The sequence below is a fragment of the Oncorhynchus kisutch genome, linkage group LG5, assembly GCF_002021735.2.
Source record: "Oncorhynchus kisutch isolate 150728-3 linkage group LG5, Okis_V2, whole genome shotgun sequence".
Lineage (NCBI taxonomy): Eukaryota > Metazoa > Chordata > Actinopteri > Salmoniformes > Salmonidae > Oncorhynchus > Oncorhynchus kisutch.
In genome coordinates, this window is record NC_034178.2 from 11,943,932 (window position 1) to 11,966,849 (window position 22,918).

The following is a 22,918-nucleotide window of genomic DNA, read 5'->3' on the forward strand; positions in this document are numbered from 1 at the left end:
GTTCTCCCATCTTCACAGAGGAACTCTGGAGCTCTGTCAGAGTGACCATCGGGTTCTTGGTCACCTCCCTCACCATTCCCCCCAATTGCTCAGTATGGCCAGGCGACCAGCTCTAGGAAGTGTCTTGGTGGTTCCAAACTTCTTCCATTTAAGAATGATGGAGGCCACTGTGTTCTTGGGGAACATCAATGCTGCAGACATTTTTTGGTACCCTTCCCCAGATCTGTGCCTCGACACAATCCTGTCTCTGAGCTCTATGGACATTTCCTTCAACCTCATGTCTTGGTTTTTGATTTGACATGCACTGACAACTGTGGGACCTTAGACAGGTGCGTGCCTTTCCAAATTGTGTCCAATCAATTTAATTTACCACAGGTGCACTCCAATCAAGTTGTAGAAACATCTCAAGGATGATCAATGGAAACAGGATGTACCTGAGCTCAATTACGAGTATCATAGCATATGGTCTGAATACTTTGTTTCTTCTGTTTTCACTTTGGCATAATGGGGTATTGTGTGTAGACTGATGAGGCAAAAAACATCATACGTTTTAGAATAAGGCTGTAACTTAACAAAATGTGGAAAGAGTCAAGAGGCCTGAATACTCTCAGAATGCACTGTATATATTGTAACGACCCTGGGTTTATAACTGCGGAAATCGGCATCTTGCCGCACGAGCATGCTTTTGCGGCACAGTCGATAGCGCTCCGGACCTTTCGAGACCTGCTCCCTGCTGTTTCATTACATTGGTGTCAGAAGGGATCGGACCTTGCATCCGCGACAGTGCGTGTGCTTGGCCGGTGAGCACGTTCCTGTAAGACATAGAGTCGCGAGGACGCGCTCTTTGAAAGGAGGGAGTAGTGTAAAGACCCTGGGTTTATAAGCGCGGAAATCGACTCTGCCGCACGAGCATGTTCTTGCGGCACAATCGATAACACACCGGACCTCGGGCTCGAAGGTCGATAGTTCGAGACCTGCTCCCTGCCTGTTTCATTACAATATATATCTTTTTTAGTTTGTTTGTTTTTTGCTCAGAAGACTTGGGGCATCAAATAAAATCACCCGCGGACCAAATTCAGCCCATGGGCCACCAGTAGGGTTCTGCCCTAGAGTCTAATGGCCTTGAGGCTGGGTTTCTACTAAGCTAGCCTCGGCGAGAACCAGGCTTCCCTAATACAGGAAAGCCTGGATACGTTCATGGCAGAAAAATAGCTAAACAAGGGTGTAGACCCAGTGTAAATCAGTGACTCCTTGCTACACGCCAAACCAATCAAATGCCTTGCTTGTCCGGCGCTCCAATAGTGCTCACTAGATTAGTGTCGTAAGTGCAACAGTGCGTTGCGATTCATTTGACAGTCTATGGTGAGGATGACTGGAAAATCACTGATTAAAATCCCATCAAAATATGTTAATGTAGTATGTCGAATGTGTGTATAGGTGCTCAGGTTTTCTTCCATTTTCTGCAATGTTGCAAACTAGCATACAGTCCAACTCTCTGCAAAATGTGTCCTTTCTAGTCTTACAACAATGACGAGCATATCACGAAGAACCAACGGGCGTGTGGGGGGAGGGTTTTTTCAATGTTACATCCAATCATAATCTTGCTGCTGGGAGCCTGTGTACCATTCAAACCTCCAAGGGAGTCGTGAGAGCGTCGTGATTTTGGAGGTATGGCAATGTGAGACTCCTACTATAGTAACAAATGGAATTGCTTTAAGATGGTCATACCAAGGATAACTTAGCTATTTGATTTAGAATTTTAGGACCCCTATAGGTATAAAAATGTATATATATATATATAAAAACTAATATTGGATGAGACATTGAATTTGGTCTTGCTTCTATTAGCCCATAGAAATGCATTCAGTAACAGATAGTCAAACATGTAGTCAAAGGGAAGTATGTTTTGAAGTGTCTGTCCTATATCTGAGAGATATAAGAACGCTCAGGGAAAAAAATTTGCAAATGGTTTTTATCCTGGAATTACCGGTACACCTTTGACGTGGTAATGCCCTTTCGCATCCATTCATTTTTCGGCCCAGTTCCAGGTTGACACTTGTGGGTGTCGGAGAGAAAAATGGAGAACACCACCGCTTTTCGTGAGAAGACGGATTTTCGCGATATCTCCTGGTTTGACAACAGTGGAGGCTGCTGAGGGGTGAATGGATCATAATAATGGCTGGGAAGGAGCAAATGGAATGGCATCAAACACCTGGAAACCATGTGTTTGATATATTTGATACCATTCCACGGATTCTGCTCTAGTCATTACCACGAGCCCGTTCTCCACAATTAAAGTGCCACCACCTTCTACCACCTTCCACCGCGGATGCGGAAGGCCGACGTAGGCGGATTGAGACGCAGCCCATGCAAAAATATTTCTATCTTAAACAAAACATATTTTGAGGGTGATTTTTTTTATTATGTCTCGAGTGGAGCATGGGCTAGCCTCAAGCAGAGAAATTATTTTATTTTATGCCCAGCTCACGAGGCCCCTTAATGATGTGTAGCCTGAGGCAATTGACTCGTCTGCCTAATGGTAAGCCGTACACGTTGGTAGAAGGCAACACATGAAATTGTATTTTTACTTTAGATCTGAGAGACTTGATGAAATCGAATAAGGGCATATACGGTATAGCTCAGTTAGTCTAGTCAGGGTCATAGTGAACATCCCAGATAGCACCCTATTCCATATAGTGCACTACTTTTGACCAGAGCCCTCAAAAGTAGTGCAGTATATACGGAATAGGGTGCCATTTGGGATGCACAGTCATCAGAGCGGTTGATTCATGTAGCCCACATCCCATTTCAGTCCCCAGCGGTGTCAGATTAAGTGTCCTCATTAACACAGCTAGCGACTGTCCGTGACAATGTGAAGGCTAAGCCACATAGGATTTATTACACCTCCCGCTGAATTTATGATACACTCCCATCTCATCTATGATATTAACCAGCGAGAAAGAGTGGCGAGAGACAGACAGACAGAAAGAGGGAGAGAGAGTGATAGGGGGAAGAGAGAGAGGAAAGAAGGGGTGGGGAGAAAGAGACCGAGAGTGAGAGGGGAAAGAGAGAGCAAGAGATGCAGAGAGAGCGAGAGAGAATGGCTTTGCCATTCAGTGCCATCTTGTGGACTTGCTAGAGCAGTTCAGTGTCTTACTCAGAAAGCACCAACTCAAGGTCAGATGTATATCTCACTGTAAATGTCAACTATACCAGTTTAATTTGTAAAATAGGTCACAAACACCTCTTGAGTATAGTAACCTTGGATTGTGCAAAACAAAGGCCTTGAGGTCTTATGAACCCATTTATGTGGTAAAGAGTGTTTCAAGGGTATGGAAAACTGGATGGAAGTCTGTATTTGGAGGTAACCAAAACACATGGTTTGAGTCATGTAGGTGGAGTAGACTATTAAGGTAACCCAAACAATATATGTAACGCATTGGACTGGTAATTCAAAGGAGATGAGCAGGCTGAGGCTTGAACAGAAGTAAAATAACATTCAACATATCAAGGATCTACTGGATCCTGTCAGACCTTATCAGTCTGACAGGATTCAGTGGAAGAATTTAGGCATGGCTTAAAACCTGAATCATAAATAGATATGTGGAGAGAGACTGTCATACTGACCTTGTTGGTTGGCCTGTGTGAGATAATAATTCTTGAGCTAGGTGAACATCCTTTGACAGACAGACATAGCGAGAGAGAAAGAGACAGAGAGGGATACAGAGAGCAAGAGAGAGAGAGAGGAATACAGAGATAGCAAGGGAGCAGTGCCTCTGGTGACTCATTCTGATTCCACGTCAGCCGTTTCAATTTCAAACTCCAACTGTGCACAATTCCACAAAGCCCTGTGTTCTCTGATGTCCTCCAACTCTATCTCTACTGTCTGGGCTCTATCCCCTGGGATACGTCCCAAATGCCACATTACTCCCTACACAGTGCACTACTTTTGACCAGGGCCCATAGTGCTCTGGTTAGAAGTAGTGCACTATGTAAGGAATAGGGTCCCATTTGGGATGCAGAGCTAAGTTCTACTTGCTGTCTTTTAAGGGATGAACAGTACCTATTGGTTAGGTGGTTTAGGTTGTCGGGCTACCCTATACACCATAAGCCCCAAAGTTCAAGGCTGAGAGCCCTGGCGGATTGGTGCCAGGAAAATAACCTCTCCTTCAAAGTCAACAAAGGAGCTGATGGTGAACTACAGGAGACAGCAGAGAGAGCACGTCCCCACATCGACGGGGCCTCAGTGGAGAGCGTCAAAAGCTTCAACTTCCGCGACGTTTTTCCCCCTCATCAATCTACACACAATACCCCATAATGACAAAGAAAAAACAGGTTTGCAAATGTATTACAAATAAAAAACTGAAATAGCACATTTATAGAAGTATTCAGACCCTTTACTCAGTACTTTGTTGAAGCACCTTTGGGCAGTGATTACAGCCTCGAGTCATCTTGGGTATGACGCTACAAGCTTGGCACACCTATATTTGGGGAGTTTCTCCCATTCTTCTCTGCAAATCCTCTCAAGCCCTGACAGGTTGGATGGGGAGTGTCGCTGCACAGCTATTTTCAGATCTCTCCAGAGATGTTCGACGGGGTTCAAGTCCGGGCTCTGGCTGGGCCACTCAAGGACATTCAGAGACTTCCCGAAGCCACTCCTGTGTTGTCTTTGCTGTGTACTTAGGGTCGTTGTCCTATTCGGAGGTGAACCTTCGCCCAAGTCTAAGGTCCTGAGCACTCTCGAGCAGGTTTTCAACAAGGATCTCTCTGTACTTTGCTCCGTTCATCTTTCCCTCGATTCTGACTAGTCTCCCAGTCCATCCCGCTGAAAAACATCCCCACATCATGATGCTACCACCACCATGCTTCACCGTAGGGATGGAATTGGCCAGGTGATGAGCGGTGCCTGGTTTCCTCCAGACATGACGCTTGGCATTCAAGCCAAAATGTTTAATCGTGGTTTCATCAGACCAGAGAATCTTGTTTCTCATGGTCTGAGAGTCCTTTAGGTGCCTTTTGGCAAACTCCAAGCGGGCTGTCATGTGCATTTCAATGAGGAGTGGCTTCCGTCTGGCCACTCTACCAAAAAGGCCGCTCAGTGCTGCAGAGATGGTTGTCCTTCTGGAAGGTTCTCCCATCTCCACAGAGGAACTCTGGAGCTCTGTCAGAGTGACCATTGGGTTCTTGGCCAGCTTTAGGAAGAGTCTTGGTGGTTCCAGAATTCTTCCATTTACGAATGATGGAGGCCAATGCGTTCTCGGGGACCTTCAATGCTGCAGAAATATTTTGAAACCCTTCCCCAGATCTGTGCCTTGACACAATCCTGTCTCGGAGCTCTACGGACAATGCCTTGGTTTATGCTCTGTCAACTGTGGGACCATATATAGACAGATGTGTGCCTTTCCAAATGATGTTCAATCAATTTAATTTACCACAGGTGGACTCCAATCAAGATGTAGAAACACCACAAAGATCAATGGAAACAGGATACACCTATGCTTAATTTCGAGTCTCATAGCAAAGGGTCTGAATACTTATGTTAATAAGGTATTTCTTTTTTTTTTGTATAAATGTGCAAAATTTTCTTAAAACCCGTTTTCACTTTGTCATTATGGGGTACTGTGTGTAGATTGAAGAGGGATTTAAAAAAAAAAATCAATTTTAGAATACGGTTGTAACGTAACAAAATGTGGCAAGAGTCAAGGGCCCTGAAAACTTTCTGAATGCACTGTACAGTATATATATTATATAGTTATATCATTTCAATCCATCTAGGTTGTAATGACTGTAATGTATTGCCCCGGTCAAGGACAAACACATCTCTCTGTAGAGTGGAGCTAAGATGGTCCATATGTACCGTTTCATTTCACTGAATGATTTACAACAGAAATGTTGTGTCAATGCTATTCCACTCCATTACTCAATGGAGGAATAAAATAAAATACCTGCTGAGATTTGCCTAAGATTAGTCATACAGCAATTACCATTGAAAACGTGGCATACTCATTCCCCACAATGAACCCAACGTGGCATTCTATTTTGGGGCACAGAAATTCACAGGCAATAAAAAACATGTTTGTTTAAGAGCCTTTAAGAGAACATAAAAGCCATCTTGCACACAGTATAAGTAAATAAATACATGCGTGCACTACTGGTTGAGCAGAAATGTTCCTAACCATGGACACGGTGCATTAGTTACTACTGTCACAGACTGCTGCATTAAACAGAACAAGACAGATCTCAATAGTGACAGTATGACAGTTTATTTATCAGGTTGGGTAAAGGCAGAGCTAACAGTAGTTTGATATTTCTGTTAAAGCAACACAAAGATGTAGGAATATGTTTCCAAATGATAAGAATACAGACTCCACAATCTAGCTTTGAAAACATTATTGAAGACAAAGAGTATTGAACATGGGAGCTTAAATGATTGTAGACAGTGAGGTGTCAGATTTTTTAAAATGTTAACATTCTTTTGTTTGATCATCAAAAAGAGGACTATAATATAATTTATTGTACAGACAGACAAGAGAAATACCGTTCCAGCCCTTTGAATATCATAATTAGCAGCAGGTGGTTGATAAAATAACAAAAAATAATAATTGCATAATAAAAAGGTAAGAGCTAATTTTGCAAGAATTACAAAACTGTACAATAAAATCAAGTAGCAAAATCAGTAAACTATGTAGCATTACTGTAGGCTATTCAGCAATAAAAACCATTGACTGAGAAACCATTAAATTCTCACAAAACAGTTAATGCCATATGTAGTAGGCCTTAAATCTAATCTAGACAAACAATTAGACTAGTACATGTGAGACAATGATTTGCACAAAAAAAAAATCTTAAATACACTCGTTATATTAACAAATAACAAAAGTGCAGAGTAAAAATAAGTGTTAGAATTCAGTGCAAAATTGCACAAAAACTAAAGGTTATAACAGAAGGCTCAATCAGTTCACTAATACAGGACTATTAAAGGCCCAGTGCATCACTTTTGTGAAAAGAAATGTTATTTTCCAAAAGATGATTTATATTTTTTATTCATTTTTTATTATGATTTTTTTTCAGGGGGTGCTGCAGCACCCTCAGCACCCTTACTCCCCACGGCTATGAGGGCACCTATTGGTAGATGGGTAAAAATAAAAAAGCAGATGTTGAATATCCCTTTGAGCATGGTGAAGTTATTAATTACACTTTGGATGGTGTATCAATACACCCAGTCGCTACAAAGATAAAGGCGTCCTTCTTAACTCAGTTGCCGGAGAGGAAAGAAACCGCTCAGGGATTTCACCATGAGGCCAATGGTGACTTTTAAACAGTGAAAGAGTTTAATGGCTGTGATAGGAGAAAACTTAGCATTGATCAACAACATTGTAGTTACTCCACAATACTATCCTAATTGACAGAGTGAAAAGGAAACCTGTACCAAATAAAAATATTACAAAACATGCATCCTGTTTATAACAAGGCACTAAAGTAATACTGCAAAAGAATTTGCAAAGCAATTAACCTTTTGTCCTGAATACACAGTGTTATTGGATTTGCCTCGAACATAACATATTACAGAGTACCACTCTCCATATTTTCAGACATAGTGGTGGCTGCATCATGTTATGGGTATGCTTGTAATCATTAAGGACTGGGATTTTTTCAGGATAAAAAAATACATGGAGTAGAGGTAAGTACAGGCAAAATCCTAGAGGAAAGCCTGGTTCAGTCTGTTTTCCACCAGACACTGGGAGATGAATTCACAGTTCAGCAGGACAATAATCTCAAACACAAGGCCAAATCTACACTGGAGTTGCTTACCAAGATAACAGTGAATTTTCCGGAGTGGCCGAGTTACAGTTTGGACTTAAATCTACTTGAAAAACTATGACAAGACCTGAAAATGGTTGTCTAGCAAGGATCAACAACCAATTTGAACAGAGCTTGAATAATTTTTAAAAAAATGGGCAAATGCTGTACAATCCAGGTGTGGAAAGCTCTTAAGAGATTTACCCAGAAAGACTCACAGCTGTAATAGCAACCAAAGGTGCTTCTACAAAGTATTGACTCAGGTGTGTGAATACTTTTATCATTGAGATATTTATGCTTTTTTTTTTTGTATTACATTTGCAAACATTTATAAAAACATGTTTTCACATTGTCATTATGGCGTATTGTGTGTAGATTGGTGAGAAACACATATATATTTAATCAATTCTGAATTCAGGCTGTAACGCAACAAAATGTGGAATAAGTCAAGGAGTATGAACACTTTCTGAAGGCACTAAATGTACACTAGTCTCTCTTGCTCACTCTCAGCTGAGCTAGGCTCTCCTGGGTCAGCAAGCCTGAGCTTGTTGATATAAAACAGAACAGAGGGTAACCTACAACTTGATACCAGCCGACTGCAACCTTAGACAACTCAAAATAAGGAGCTATCAGGTCAAAGAAATGTACCTTTTTAAACATGAATAGTTATGAAACCTGATCTTTCATCACTATAAACAGTCGGCCTACCATGCACTCTACAACCGCGTACCTTGTGACACAGAAATCTCCTCTACTGACCCTGATTACAGACGTAAAGGACCAGAGGCCTTTTCGTTGGCCTCCAATCGTCCACTTGAACACAAAGAGGAAGTAAATTCCCATCTCAAAGTCTTTCAGGTGGACTGAATGGCATCAACCGCAGGAAAGCTGGATCAATAACAGTTTAAAATCAAAGTGCTTTAAGCAACGTAAATATAAAAGGGAGAATAAACGAATAACAGTCTGACAGTAATAAGATAGAATTGTTCCCAAGCGTTGTGAAATCAATGACATTGTTTCTACCATGTGGTGAAATAACTTGACGTTTAAACACTTCCCACTAGGCAAAAACAGGTCGAGTCAACCTGGTTCCCAAGTCATTTCAACCAACAACAAAAAAGTCAATATGAAGGCATCAAATCAACGTGGAAAACTGATTGGCTTTGAAAAAAAGTAATCAATGTATGTTAATCGTATCTTTTTAAATCACCCAACTTTTAACCTAAATCCAATGACATTGTGTAATTTTTTGTTGATTTCACACTGAATTCAAATTGGTTCAACTCAACCAAATGGAAATCAAAACTAGACGGCAAAGATGTCATTTTAACCAGTGGGTTACAGACAGCTTGACATGTACGTTAAGGGTTCAAGCAGACGAACAATAAGACCAGCTTTACATGTACGTTAAGGGTTCAAGCAGACGAACAATAAGACCTACTTGGCTACTTCGGAATGATAAGAGAGTTATCACAGACATTTTTTGCCTAACCAGGGGTGACAATCGGGCCAGTTACTCAATAGATCATGTAATACCATATTCTGTTAGTTCAGTATATTCATATAATGCCTAGAGGAAAACCCTTAAGTATGTGTAACACCAGACTTGGCCTATGCCACAAAAAAACAAACACTTGTAACATCAAACTATACCCCATTGTGTCAGTCATTCTGCACTGTAGTAGTTTATTTGCTCTTTGTCGAGTGTAATTAGAGGCTATTCTTCAGCCAAACAGATTTGACATGGGTCTGGATTTAAATGAGCTTTTCCTGGACCCGTTAAGCTCCTCTGTCTCACAGTGTGCTGGGAACGAAGTGCTGTGAACTATCTGTGAAGATCTGAAGCGGATCTTCTGGAGTTTGGGCCTCATCTTGCTAAAGGACGATTTCCTCAGCAAGGGTTTCTGTCTGGCCTGGTCTACTCCATCACCGGTGTCCTCCTCGCTGTGAGTGTGCAGTTTGAGGGGCGTCAGATTAGACTGGAGAACTTTAGACAACCTCCAACGCCCCCCATCCCCATAGTCTGTGTTCTCTGAGTCCGAGTCGCCGCCAACACCCGCCCCGATGATGTCACGGATATCAACGGCCACACTGTTTGTAAGATACTGACACGCCCTTTTCCCATTGTAATCTCTGGCCTCTACGTCTGCGTCATAGGCTCCTACCAGTAACTTCACCACCTCAACTTGGTTGTGCATTGCTGCTAGGTGTAGGGGCGTGTAGCCGGCACTTGATCGGGCGTTGATGTTGATGGGCACTGTGTGTTGTTTGGCAAAGTTCACGAGAAGCGCCAGCAGCTCTTGTTTGCCCTGCTTTGCAGCCCAGTGCAGGCAGGTGAACCCAGTCACAAAATCCTTCTTCATGACAAGGTTCGGTTCAGAGGAAAGGAGGCGGTGGAGACTCTCCCATTGGCCGTCGGGTGCACACATCATCCATTCGTGTTCCAACGGGTCCAGAGTGACTGAAGCACCGTCTTCGTCTGTAGTAGAGGAAACCACAGAGGCGGAGTCCGAGTTCCTCAACACCATGCTGCGTCGCACCTGGAGGGAACGGTTCATCAAGTTATTACGGCTACTCTTAGGTGTGTAGCTGTCACTCCCAGATATGCTCTGTTGAAAATCATAATACTGGCTTTCGTCTGCCCCGTCCTCTGTTGAAGGGTGACGGGACAGCAGGCTGTCCTGTACATTAGTTGGAAATGGACGTATGGGTAAGGGGAACATAGAGCCATCCGCGGATGTAGGTAAAGGTGACGCCTCAATCACTGCAATTTGCGGTATGTCATGTGGTTGCAATGTCGTGCGGTTGCAATGAATGTCCCCCTTGGTCAATTTCTGCTCTGCATTACCACCAATGCCTAACGCATTTCCCATATTGTCTGATAAACTATTATTTTGAACTACAGACCTTGTTGACGCAGCTCTTTCTACAATTTTACCTTCCAAAATAATTCCAGAAATGTCAGGCGGTCTCGCTCTCGTGGCATTGTCAGTTCCGTAACCTGAGCCAAGTGAAATGTCTTGTGCCTCTTCGTTTGCAGTGATTTCCCAAGAGTGCACATGCCCAGCAGATGATACTGACAGATGCAGTTGTGGTGCACAATCTTCTATCAAGTTCTTATATGATTTTGATATAGCAGCACCGCTGTCCTCTTGTTCCAATAAAGTGCCTGTCCCGTTACCATTGCACTCGATGTCTTTTTCCACTGTACACTTCAATGAAACTCGATACTTCTTTTTTAAACATACACATTTCACTCCATTCTCCAACTTTACAAATGCGACATTGTCCACGTATCCCTTGAATTTCTCCCGAACGATTGCTTTCTGGTCAGGGTCTTCTGGGAAAACAGCTTTGAAATAGTCAATGAATATCTGGTTTTTCACTCTCCCTCCTCGCTCGGTTAGAAATTGAACAACCGCTTCTTGGGTGCACTCGGTCGCCATTACTGATTAAAAAAATAATTAATTAAAAGGCTACGGTAAACCACTTACAGATAAAAAAAAATAAAAAGCTCTTCCTTTTTATGTTTAGAAATTAGCTAGAGTTTAATCAGCCCGTACAAATACGATTTTCACCTGCCCTGGTTGGTGTTGTCTCATCACATCATCCTCAGACCTTGTGCTTCTTTGATACAGAATAGAAATTAATAGAACTGTCACCCCACCCAGAGTCGAGTAAGGAAGGACCCACTTTTGCAAGCAGACCTGTCTATCCGTTTTATTTCTATGGTCACAGTGATCCACTACAGAGACATTAGAGAAAGGAGGAGATGGTTACCCTTGGGTAAATGAATGAAAGTAAAACCAAAGATTTTTATAACTAACCCAAGATAGACCAGAGGCTGTCGTTTCCAATGGGAGGAAATGGATCAGGGTGGTAGAACAAGCAAGGAGATGGGAAGAGCCATGCACTAGCTAGTGAGATCTCAATGGCACGTTCTAGTATTTATTTGCATATTTTCGTTAGGGAACGCATACTATGAAGTGCGCGTGTGCAATAAGGCAATTCGCACTCCTAAACAACGCATTTTTGTTTTACTTTGGCAAAGGGTAAAGTCTGCAAAACGCAGTACACTCTGTTTGTTATAGATTATAGTTTTGGAAACATAAAACTGTATGGAGATCAAATGTTTCATCGATTAGAAAATTAGCAGAATGTTGGCCAAAATCTATCTCACTCCATCTTCTCACCATGCCGGTCACTGGGCTTCCTCGCATTAACATATTTGGTAGTGAGAGGAAACGCCAACCGGATGCTTCACATTTATACATCCGGTTTAATATCTGGCTCAATGTCTATCTGTGGTATAAATGCAGCGTTCAAAACACCTGGAAACTCGGAAAAATACGAGATCAAATAATGAAGTCTGTATTTTAAGTTCGGAAAGTCAGAGCTCTAGGAAGAGTTGGAATTCCTAGTTGGATGGCTGTTCAAATCGATTTTCCCAGTCGGAGCTCGTTCTTTCCCAGTTGTCTTGAACGTGGCATAACGCCCCAAACAAGCAGAATGTCAAACGATCGCGTTCACTTGTAATGCTGCTTCGAGTGGTTGCAAAACGAATCTTCTCATAATCCCATATCAAAATCAGGGTATGAGTCGAGAAACCTGCCTATTTTCCTTAATTTCACGATTTCAGAGAACAAGTTAATTATCTCAAATCTCGGAAAATACTTATGCTGTACTTATTGTTCACTAAATTCATGCTAATGTTGTGTTTTTGAGCTAACGCCCAGTCACTCCTTCGTACCAGAAATTTACCGCATATGCCGGCGTGGCCCATAGACGATGCATGGGCAACGTACACAATGAGCGTTAATAAGATCCCAATGGCGTTTCCCATCTCCCCAAAAGTATCTCTGTCCACGCCTCATAGCAACCACAACATTGGGAAACTGTGACCCTTGAAACGCCATTTTGGAATCTATATTAGTGGTCGGTCAGTCAAAGTCGCGCAAGGAACCAAAATGTCTACTTAGTTTCACACCATGTATGACCAACGAATTTCCGGAAAAGTGGTTTATACCATTCATTCTATGGGGTTCGATATATAGTAACTAACAATCCTGCAGTTCAAAATAACTACTCTGTACTCAGAATTTGATGAATACATAACACAAAATCAGAAGATGTAGTACTTAATATATATCGTTTATTTTGTTAAACACAAACATAACGGTCACTCGTGTCTTCCCAACCATGAAAAAAGTGTGCAAGCCTACATTCCTTTCATGGCTACGTAGATAGTCGATTTTTAAACTTTTTTAGTTGAGCCTATTTTCTTTACAGTCTGTTAGTAGTTGTAGCTATTAGCTGCTTTATTCCGAGATGACTACGTCGGATGTTGCTCAGGGGGTAATTGTTGTGTTTAATTGAATCGCTAAATAATGTATATCTACAGTTGTAAAACTTACGACAAGTTTAGCTTGCTAGTCAGCATGGTTACGTTCCAGGTCGACTTTATTGCTGTCGCGCTGCGTTATCCTGAAAGGTAAACACTTATGTGGGCGTTGTGAGATCTGACCGTCTGCACAGCAGGATTGCAATACGACGACCTGGAACTGATTCAGTAACTTTTTCACTATCCAGGTAGCTATGTGGCTAACAACGTAGCTCCAACCAGAGTTTCTAAGAAGCAGGGTTTTACTGCTGGAGCTTGTTTACGCCCTTTGAGCAATAATTAATATATGAAATGCACATAGAACAAAGAAATGGCCATATTCTGTCAAGCTAGTTTGCCAACGCATGGGTCAGTTTGCCGATGTGGCAGCCAGTGAAAGTTAACTTTGTGTGCTAGCTACAACATCTAGCCAAATGTATGCTGCTGAAACTGTTCTGCTATCTCCAGCCTTTCCAGGTCTATCCACAATCTGTGTCAGTAAAGAAATGGACAGGTCAGGTAGAGTGTCATTCATATAAATAGATAGATGTTTGTGTGTACTGTAGAGAAATGAACATGTAGCCTTGTATGGGTAAGTAGTGTACAGTCTTGGCCAAAAGTTTTGAGAATGACACAAATATTAATGAAAGTCTGCTGCCTCAGTGTCTTTAGATATTTTTGTCCGATGTTACTATGGAATACTGAAGTATAACTACAAGCAGTTCATAAGTGTCATAGGATTTTATTGACAGTTACATGAAGTTGATGCAAAGAGTCAATTTTTGCAGTGTTGACCCTTTTTTTTCAAGACCTTTGGAATCCGCCCTGGCATGCTGTCAATTAACTTCTGGGCCACATCCTGACGGATGTTAGCCCATTCTTGCATAATCAATGCTTGGAGTTTGTCAGAATTTGCAGGGTTTTGTTTGTCCACCCACCTCTTGAGGATTGACCACAAGTTCTTAATGGGATTAAGGTCTGGGGAGTTTCCTGGCCATGGACCCAAAATATTGATGTTTTGTTCTCCGAACCACTTAGTTATCACTTTTGTCTTATGGCAAGGTGCTCCATCATGCTGGAAAAGGCATTGTTCGTCACCAAACTGTTCCTGGATGGTTGGGAGAATGTGTTGGTACCATTCTTTATTTATGGCTGTGCTCTTAGGCAAAATTGTGAGTGAGCCCACTCCCTTGCCTGAGAAGCAACCCCACACATGAATGGTCTCAGGATGCTTTACTGTTGGCATGACACAGGACTGATGGTAGCGCTCACCTTATCTTCTCCGGACAAGCTTTTTTCCGGATGCCCCAAACAATCGGAAAGAGGATTCATCAGAGAAAATGATTTGACCCCAGTCCTCAGCAGTCCAAACAAAGAAGTGGCTTCTTTGCTGCCCTTCTAGACACCAGGCCATCCTCCAAAAGTCTTTGCCTCACTATGCGTGCAGAATATCAGTCTGTCCCTGATGTTTTTCCTGGAGAGAAGTGGCTTCTTTGCTGCCCTTCTAGACACCAGGCCATCCTCCAAAAGTCTTTGCCTCACTATGCGTGCAGATGCACTCACACCTGCCTGCTGCCATTCCTGAGCAAGCTCTGTACTGGTGGTGCCCCAATCCCGCAGCTGAATCAACTTTAGATGGCGGTCCTGGCGCTTGCTGGACTTTCTTGGGCGTCCTGAAGCCTTCTTCACAACAATTGAACCGCTCTCCTTGAAGTTCTTGATGATCCGATAAATGGTTGATTTAGGTGCAATCTTACTGGCAACAATATCCTTTGTGCAAAGCAATGATGACGGCACGTGTTTCCTTGCAGGTAACCATTGTAGACAGAGGAAGAACAATTATTCCAAGCACCAACCACCTTTTGAAGCTTCCAGTCTGTTATTTGATCTCCAGCCTTGTCCTCGTCTACACTCACACCTGTGTTAATGAGAGAATCACTGACATGATGTCAGCTGGTCCTTTTGTGACAGGGCTGAAATGCAGTGGAAATGTTATTTTTTTGAGATTCAGTTCATTCAAGAGGGACTTTGCAATTAATTGCAATTCATCTGATCACTCTTCATAACATTCTGGAGTATATGCAAATTGCCATCATACAAACTGAGGCAGCAGACTTTGCAAATTTATATTTGTGTCATTCTCAAAACTTTTGGCCACGACTGTACACACAATGAAAACATAGGAATATATGATTATTTACCTAGGTTAACCAGTCCAAGCTGTTGTCAGATATTGTCATATACTGAGTTGGCCTAATGTTAGGCTATGTCTCCCTATAACAGGACAAAAATGCCCGGCCTCTGTCCTTGTCTGGCCATGTTGGCTTCGACAGCCTACCTCACCAGCTGGTCAACAAATCAACATGTCAAGGTTTCTGCTTCAATATCCTCTGTATTGGTGAGTAACGTTGTGATGTTACATTAAAAGTTCAGCCACCAGACCAGTAGCCCCTTTTTAGATGGAAAAAAAATGTTGGCCCATTTGGACTTGTGCCCAGAATCCTCAACTGTCTAAAATGTATTTTTCATTTTCCTCAAGTTTGACCCTAATTTTACAAAGCAATGTTGTCACTAAGATTAGCAAACAGTATTTCCCCCCACTATCCAGGCGAAACGGGTATTGGCAAATCCACCCTAATGGACACACTGTTCAACACTAACTTTGAGAACTTTGAGTCGTCTCACTTCGAGCCCAAGGTGAAGCTGCGAGCGCAGACCTATGACCTGCAGGAGAGCAACGTGCGACTCAAGTTGACCATCGTCAACACAGTGGGCTTTGGGGACCAGATGAACAAGCAGGAGAGGTGAGAGAAGTGCAGTCATGATATACCTGGGTCGTATTCATTCGGCACCAAACCTAACAGCCTACCTGAACTTGTCCGATAACTTAAACCCTGTGTTTTAGTGTTCCGTTTCGTAAACGTTTTGCTACCGTAGCCTATGCCCTACCGAATATGACCCTGATGTTGAATGACAAAACAAAGCATGTTATTTTGTCTTTCAATCCACCACGAATCACTTGTTTTACCACATACGCTACGCAACTTCTGATGGAGTATCTGCTCTCTGAATGTTTCCTTCGGCAGCTACCAGCATGTTGTGGACTACATTGACACCCAGTTCGAGTCGTATCTACAGGAGGAGTTGAAGATCAAGCGGTCCCTCCACAACTACCACGACTCCCGTATCCATGCCTGTCTCTACTTCATCGCCCCTTCAGGACACTCTCTCAAGTCCCTGGACCTGGTCACCATGAAGAAACTGGACAGCAAGGTGCCTGACTAAAACTAAAAGAAGCTTTTCACTATTGCATCTTTTTCTCCTCCTTTGATTTTTTTTTTCCTGGCACAGTTCTACAGCATTAGTCTATGAATATGAACTATTTTTTTTCATCATTGTTGTTGTGTTTAAATGTATAATTAATTAAGGGGGTGTTTTTCATTTTATTTAGTGTTATGGAGTATTTGGGCAGTTTAGGAAGTGTCATGGCGGTTGGTTAAAAACTGGGAGTTGCATGATGAGTAATTATTACTGTGTTACTGTGACAGGACTGAACAAGCCTGACAAAGCAGAATGTTGACTTAGTTCAGCCACTGGGCAATCACAGAAGTCTGTCCTGATTGTGCTTTAGTTGTCTAGTTAAATAAAGGTTTTTAAAAAAACATACAAGTCAGATAAGAACAAATTCTTATTTACAATGACAGCCTACCCCGGCCAAACACTAACGACGCTGGGCCAATTGTGCGCCGCCCTATGGGACTCCCAATCACGGCCGGTTGTGATACAGCCTGGAATCAAACCAGGGTCTGTGGTGACGCCTCTAGCACTGAGATGCAGTGCCTTAGACTTCTGCGCCACTCGGGAGCCCAATAGCTGTATGTTTTACAGTACTGTTCTTTCACAAAAGGGAATTTGTTTCTACTTGTAAAATGAACGATATGTCCTGTTTGATTCTTGAGGGAATAATGTCAATTTGGAAAGAAAATGTATTATTTACAAGACAACCTGTGTATTTTCATTTGTAGGTCAACATCATTCCTGTCATCGCCAAAGCAGACACCATCTCCAAGAGCGAGCTCCACAAGTTTAAGATCAAGATCATGAGCGAGTTGGTCAGTAACGGTGTCCAGATCTACCAGTTCCCTACCGACGACGAGACAGTCTCCAAGATCAACACTGCCATGAATGTGAGTTGTCTAACATTCCCTTGGCATCCTTTCAGGCTCTCTGCCCAATTCCATACCTCACAGTGGTGAATTTGACTGTGCTAGACAGTGCACCTCAGTGAGCATGGATACATGCACACAGTAACACGATTATTGTGGATAGTGTGATGAAAACATTTACATGCTTTGGAAGAAGAACGATTTCCCTAATAATCCCGTTTACATGGATACATCAGAAATCAGGCTACCTGATGGGACTTTGGTCAATATAGAAAATATGCAATAAAAAATAAATGTTCTACGACAACGACATGTTCTTTCTTTTTTTTTAAAGTCCGGACTTCTAAAGTTTGTATGAGAACTACTTCAAATATTCCTACTTCCATTTTTCCCGATCTCACGCTAAAGAGGGAGGCTCGCTCGGCTGGTGCTAGTACATGCGCAGATAACATATTCGTACCTCGCCTATTCCTCTCTGATTTAGAAGATACTGTTGCACAAACAACATGCCGATTTATGTCCTTCATGGAGTTATCAGAATTGTACGGGAGGGTCTGCTCAATCCAAGTGTACAACCAATTGATTACAGCATTACCCCAAAAAATGGAGGAGGCAGGTGGCAGCGGGAGGAGGTAGGGAACTGGTCTGTCTGCCCAATATAAAGGATCAAAACTGGCAGAGGAATAAAAATAGCATAAATAGGAAAGTATACCAGTTTCATTTGAGGACCAGGATGTTGACAACTGTGCCATACAAATGGCTAAATAGTTGGGAAGAGATTTTTGATGACCCGATTCCATGGTACAGGGTGTAGGAGTTGATATACAAAACAACGCAAGATTCAAGACTTCGGTGCTTTCAACTAAAGTTATTATATAGAATTCTCGCCACCACCAAAATGTTGAATATTTGGGGAATAAAATCATCGAAGCTCTGCAGATTTTGTTGTGAGGATACAGAATCAATAAACCATTTGTTTTGGTATTGCCCTCAGGTAGCCTGTTTCAGGTCTCAGGTTCAGGAATGGCTGAAAATGCATAGTATTGATCTAAAATTGACCCTAGAAATAGTACTGTTAGGAGATCTGGAGAGACACAGGGTCAGTCAATTACTAATATACTAATACTCTTAGTAAAAGTATGTATCTTCAACTCGCAATCTGGATTCTATTCGATTAGAGAGATTGAAATTGTACGTTAAACATCATAGCATAGTTGAAAGATATGCGTTGCGTAGCAATCCGGAGAGGGTGGCCAACAGAGATAGATGGGATGGGCTGAGGGTTGGGATGTGGAATTGGAGACAAGTGGGACTGGAGTTGTTGCGCAGGAGATAAATGTAAAAAGTCTAAATAAAACACAATAAAAAGTAAGTTTGAATGACACTAAGTGGCAGTGCTTTTACAGCTAATGCCGGTTTGCCTGGGGCTGATGCCGTGCAGGTGTTTGTACACATGCATATACACACACTCTCATTCAAATAAACGCATACAAGAACACACACATACATGTAATAGTGCCAGACATGCACACAAACATATACAGTTGGCATTGCTGTTATGATTTTAGTTGTCCTTGATGTTGTTTTTGTGTTTTAAAATGTTTGCTGTCTTCTTATGTCTTTTTTTCTCTTTAGTTCATTCTCTTGGTTGTTGGTGCATTGGGGGGGGTTCTTGGGGGTGGGGAATGGAATTGATTGTATTTTTTATTTTTCTACTTGGGGGGGGGGGGGGGGCTGTAGGAGGGGTCTCGAATGGTTGAGGGACAGCTATTGGAGAACTGTGGGGGGGGGGGGGATCTTGGAGGGTTCGGGTTCACAGTTTTTGGCCTGGTGGGACATCTGTCAACGTGCCCTTGAGCAGGGCATTGACCCTAGATGCTTCTGTGTGTCGCTCTGAATGGGAATCTGTTGGATGACCAGTATGATGTAGTTGTTGAGCGGCTTCACTGCATGTTTCAGATATGAAATAAAATAAATAATTAAACATGCTGATTAGGGCCTACAACAGCACTGGTATCAGGGTGTATTAGCTGGCTGTTTGCTCTGACTCAGTACATTTATTAGCTAGCCAGCGGCTAACAATGAAAACATTTGCTGTAAAGGAAAGCTCTCTGTTTGCAGACAGTAATATACACAAACTAATAGTGTCATTATAGAACGCTGGTGAATGTGACAAATACACATTTATTTGATTTAGATTCATATTAAGAAGCTAAGTGGAAAACAGCATTGACATATTGGTGAGGGAGGGAGACGAGTCGCATACAACATTGAAATAAAGTTATAGAAGAAGAAACAGTCCATGTAGCAATACGGGTATACCGTCCAACCCTAGCGTTTGCTTTCTTTGATTTTTGACCGTACTCTCGATTTTAAGATAAGCAGAGTAAGGTGTTTACATGACTAATGCCATACTTAACCTACTACCAAAATCACTTTAATATTGACTTAGTGTGCATGTAAATGTACTCTGTGTCTTCTATGATCTATTTGCTAATGTCAGGGTATCCTGCCTTTTGCTGTTGTGGGGAGCTCCGAGGAGGTGAAGATTGGAAATAAAATGGTCAAAGCTCGGCAGTATCCCTGGGGTGTGGTGCAAGGTAGGTAAACCTGTTTTACCGTGTAGGCTTCAGGCTTACAGCTTGCTTTCTTTGAAGTGTCTATGGCTCTGCAGTACAAATGCCAGGAGGTAAAGGCCTGCCTGTCTTGTTTCAGTGGAGAACGAGAACCACTGTGACTTTGTGAAGCTGAGGGAGATGCTGATCTGTGTGAACATGGAGGACCTGAGGGAGCAGACCCACACGCGCCACTACGAGCTCTACCGCCGCTGCAAACTGGAGGAGATGGGGTTCACGGACACAAACCCGGAGAGCAAGCCAGTCAGGTACGGAGAGAGCAGGGTGTGCCACGCACGGTTATCATAATTCTGGGCCTGTGATAACCAGATGAGGTGCACGGATTAAAAGGTCTGTGGAAAAACATGTTAACATTATACAGCGAGAGGAGGCTGTACATTTAGTTTTAAACCGCGTGTGTCTACAGCCTGCAGGAGACCTATGAAGCCAAGCGTCACGAGTTCCTGGGAGATTTGCAGCGGAGAGAGGAGGAGATGAGGCAGATGTTTGTCCAGAGAGTCAAGGAGAAGGAGACTGAGCTGAAGGAAGCTGAGAGAGAGGTACTGGACACACACACACACACCATGTCCTACCGTGACAGCATGCTATACAGGTCAGCAAGAGACATATAGGTGTAGACGTTCATCACAGAAAACCCATCTTCAATGACCCTTCATATTAAATGAATGTATTTTTGGTTGAAGAGATCCACGTGAGAAGCGTCTTTTTGGGTTTTTAGAAAAGCACTAGAAATTCAAGGTATTAAAAACACTTGACGTTTTGATGTTTTCCCTCAGTTGCAAGGTAAGTTTGAGCAGCTGAAGAGACTGCACTCTGAGGAGAAGAGCAAGCTGGATGAGAAGAGAAGGTCTCTGGAGGACGAGATCAACACCTTCAGCAAGAAGAAAACAGCTGCCGAGCTGCTCCAAGGCCAGCCCTTCAACACGAACGCCAACCTCAAGAAGGACAAAGACCGTAAAAAGTAAGACTCATGTTATTGTAAAATACGTTTCAGGGCGGCCGCTTAATTCCCTTCCAAGATGTTTATTGCTGAAATATTTTGGACAGCTCAAAGCTCTCTTACACATTCATCAATCCTAACCTATTTCCCCTCTCAATTTCATGATGCATGTGCAGAGACTAACAAAAATGAATGTTCACCAGAATTGTATACTGTGTGTGGACTGCAGGCATTATAGTCATTTTAGTTTGTCAGTGTGATTGTATTTCTGATTGACAGGAGCCTAGAGATGGAAGCTAAGGATGTTAAGTTAACTTGGGACGAGGCTACTAACCAAAACCACAACAGTTGCTTCAGAAACCTGTGAAGTCAGTGAGACGATAGGGAGGGAAGCAGGGTATAAAGAACATCAGTTAGTTTTTTTGATAAGAGGAAACTATTGATTTGACAGTTGATAGGAAAGCTTAGTTAATGAGTATAGATGTGTGTTATGATGTAGTGACACAGAATTATTGACTATATTTCCTCTTTTTCGTTGGGTCTTTAGCTCTGGGTTCATGTGAAGAAATAAAATGGACAAAGACCCCCTCCCATCAGACAGAGGAGAAATAAATACAAAATGGAGTACATTCACCGATAGTCGTCATTGTTTTGGCTTATTAGTCAAATCACAAATGTTAGTTATATTCCAGCCAGACTATTGATAATTCTCTTTAATACTGGTAACCCTTTTGTATTACTTTACTTTTCACTTCTACAGCTAGAGGGCGCCAAATTATCAAGGTCTGGTTAGGGTTATCATTGAAAATACTGTACTTCACACCAAACAGAAATACAATTTGTTTGGTCAACAGTACATTGACATTCAATATGTATTTAATTGTCCAATCTCGGGAATTAGTTGTGTTACCGGGTTGTCTTGAGTGTTCACTTTTAAATGGGATATCAGATAATGTCAACTTGACTTGAACTTGTTCAACTTTAATTCTGCAGATAGTAGAAAATATATATTTGCATGTCTTTTAAAATATGCTGTTCACCACTAGTGTGTATTATATAGCTTGATATTTATTCTATGCATTATTATTGTAGACTCATGGGTTTCTAGATGGATTCCATGCGTACTAATACCGAACTCTGGTCCAGGACGTTCCTCACATGTTACATTAGCGGAACACGCACCATCGACCAGAGCTACGTTATATCCACGCATGTGTTACATTCCAATCACTGAGGTATTATTGAAATTACTTCTTAAAAAAAAAAAATACTTGTGCCTTACTGCCACATACCTTGTATTTCATTTCAAATGCTAAAGAATGAAGCAGCTGCTCAATGACCTTTCTGAATTGAACACTACATCAAATGGTTTTGACACAAGGCACCTCGGGATATATTGCCAATATACCACGTCTAAGGGCTGTGTCCAGGCACTCCACGATGCGTCGTACACATGAACATTCCTTTGCCATGGTATATTGGCCATATACCACACTTCTTTGGTCCTTATTGCTTAGAAATAGTATGTCGTGTGTGGAATGATTGACGTTATAATTGCCAGACATATTTTCCCTCTCAGAAAGGATAGCTTTGAAAATAACTTGAGTAATTTAAGCATTTTTTGTACACAGCTTTTTTCTTAACTCAAATATGAACTGACGTTTGTTCTTAGGTGTGAAGGGTTTATATCACCAAAAATAAAACATATTATGTTTGTCGTAACATGTCGTTATTTAACTGTACAAATTAATTGAAGAGATGTTGGAAGAGGTATTAATTAATCTTGTTTATTTACATATCAAAAGTACAACTCCAGGCCATCTGGGTTACCGCAGGTTTGGCCAGTAGGGATATCCTTGTCTCATCGCGCACTAGTGACTCCTGTGGCATGCTGGGCGCAGTGCACGCTAACCAGGTCGCCAGGTGCACGGTGTTTCCTCCGACACATTCGACCTTCGTCTCTCCCGAGCCCGTACGGGAGTTGTAGCGATGAGAC

General features: G+C 42.2%; 2 protein-coding genes across 4 annotated transcripts; one reads left to right on the forward strand and one right to left on the reverse strand.

Annotated features, from left to right (window-relative positions):
* Positions 1-7,492: 7,492 nt before the first annotated feature.
* On the reverse strand, positions 7,493-11,660 carry LOC109890642 (ankyrin repeat domain-containing protein SOWAHC-like). Its single transcript, XM_020482610.2, has one exon. The coding sequence runs from the start codon at positions 11,244-11,246 to the stop codon at positions 9,525-9,527; it is 1,722 nt and encodes a 573-aa protein (XP_020338199.1). The 5' UTR covers positions 11,247-11,660; the 3' UTR covers positions 7,493-9,524.
* Positions 11,661-12,816: 1,156 nt separating this feature from the next.
* On the forward strand, positions 12,817-22,644 carry LOC109890643 (septin-10-like). Of its 3 annotated transcripts, XM_031824469.1 has the most exons (11): positions 12,817-13,155; positions 13,649-13,699; positions 15,464-15,578; positions 15,789-15,984; positions 16,267-16,453; positions 17,206-17,367; positions 19,850-19,946; positions 20,062-20,230; positions 20,389-20,521; positions 20,759-20,943; positions 21,470-22,644. In XM_031824469.1, exons 1-11 carry the CDS (start codon positions 13,129-13,131, stop codon positions 21,483-21,485), a joined length of 1,338 nt encoding a protein of 445 aa, XP_031680329.1. In that variant the 5' UTR covers positions 12,817-13,128; the 3' UTR covers positions 21,486-22,644. The 3 variants fall into 3 exon arrangements, with proteins under 3 accessions (XP_031680329.1, XP_020338201.1, XP_031680330.1); XM_020482612.2 differs by lacking the exon at positions 13,649-13,699 and having other exon boundaries at positions 12,823-13,155; XM_031824470.1 differs by lacking the exons at positions 12,817-13,155; positions 13,649-13,699 and adding an exon at positions 13,288-13,389.
* Positions 22,645-22,918: the final 274 nt, after the last annotated feature.

Coding starts and splice junctions, on each gene's coding strand:
- LOC109890642 (XM_020482610.2), bottom strand. CDS start 11,246: ATGGCGACCGAGTGCACCCAAGAAGCGGTTGTTCAATTTCTAACCGAG.
- LOC109890643 (XM_031824469.1), top strand. CDS start 13,129: ATGACTACGTCGGATGTTGCTCAGGGG. Junction 15,579..15,788: donor CTTCAATATCCTCTGTATTG/GTGAGTAACGTT, acceptor CCCACTATCCAG/GCGAAACGGGTATTGGCAAA. Junction 20,231..20,388: donor CCGGAGAGCAAGCCAGTCAG/GTACGGAGAGAG, acceptor GTGTGTCTACAG/CCTGCAGGAGACCTATGAAG.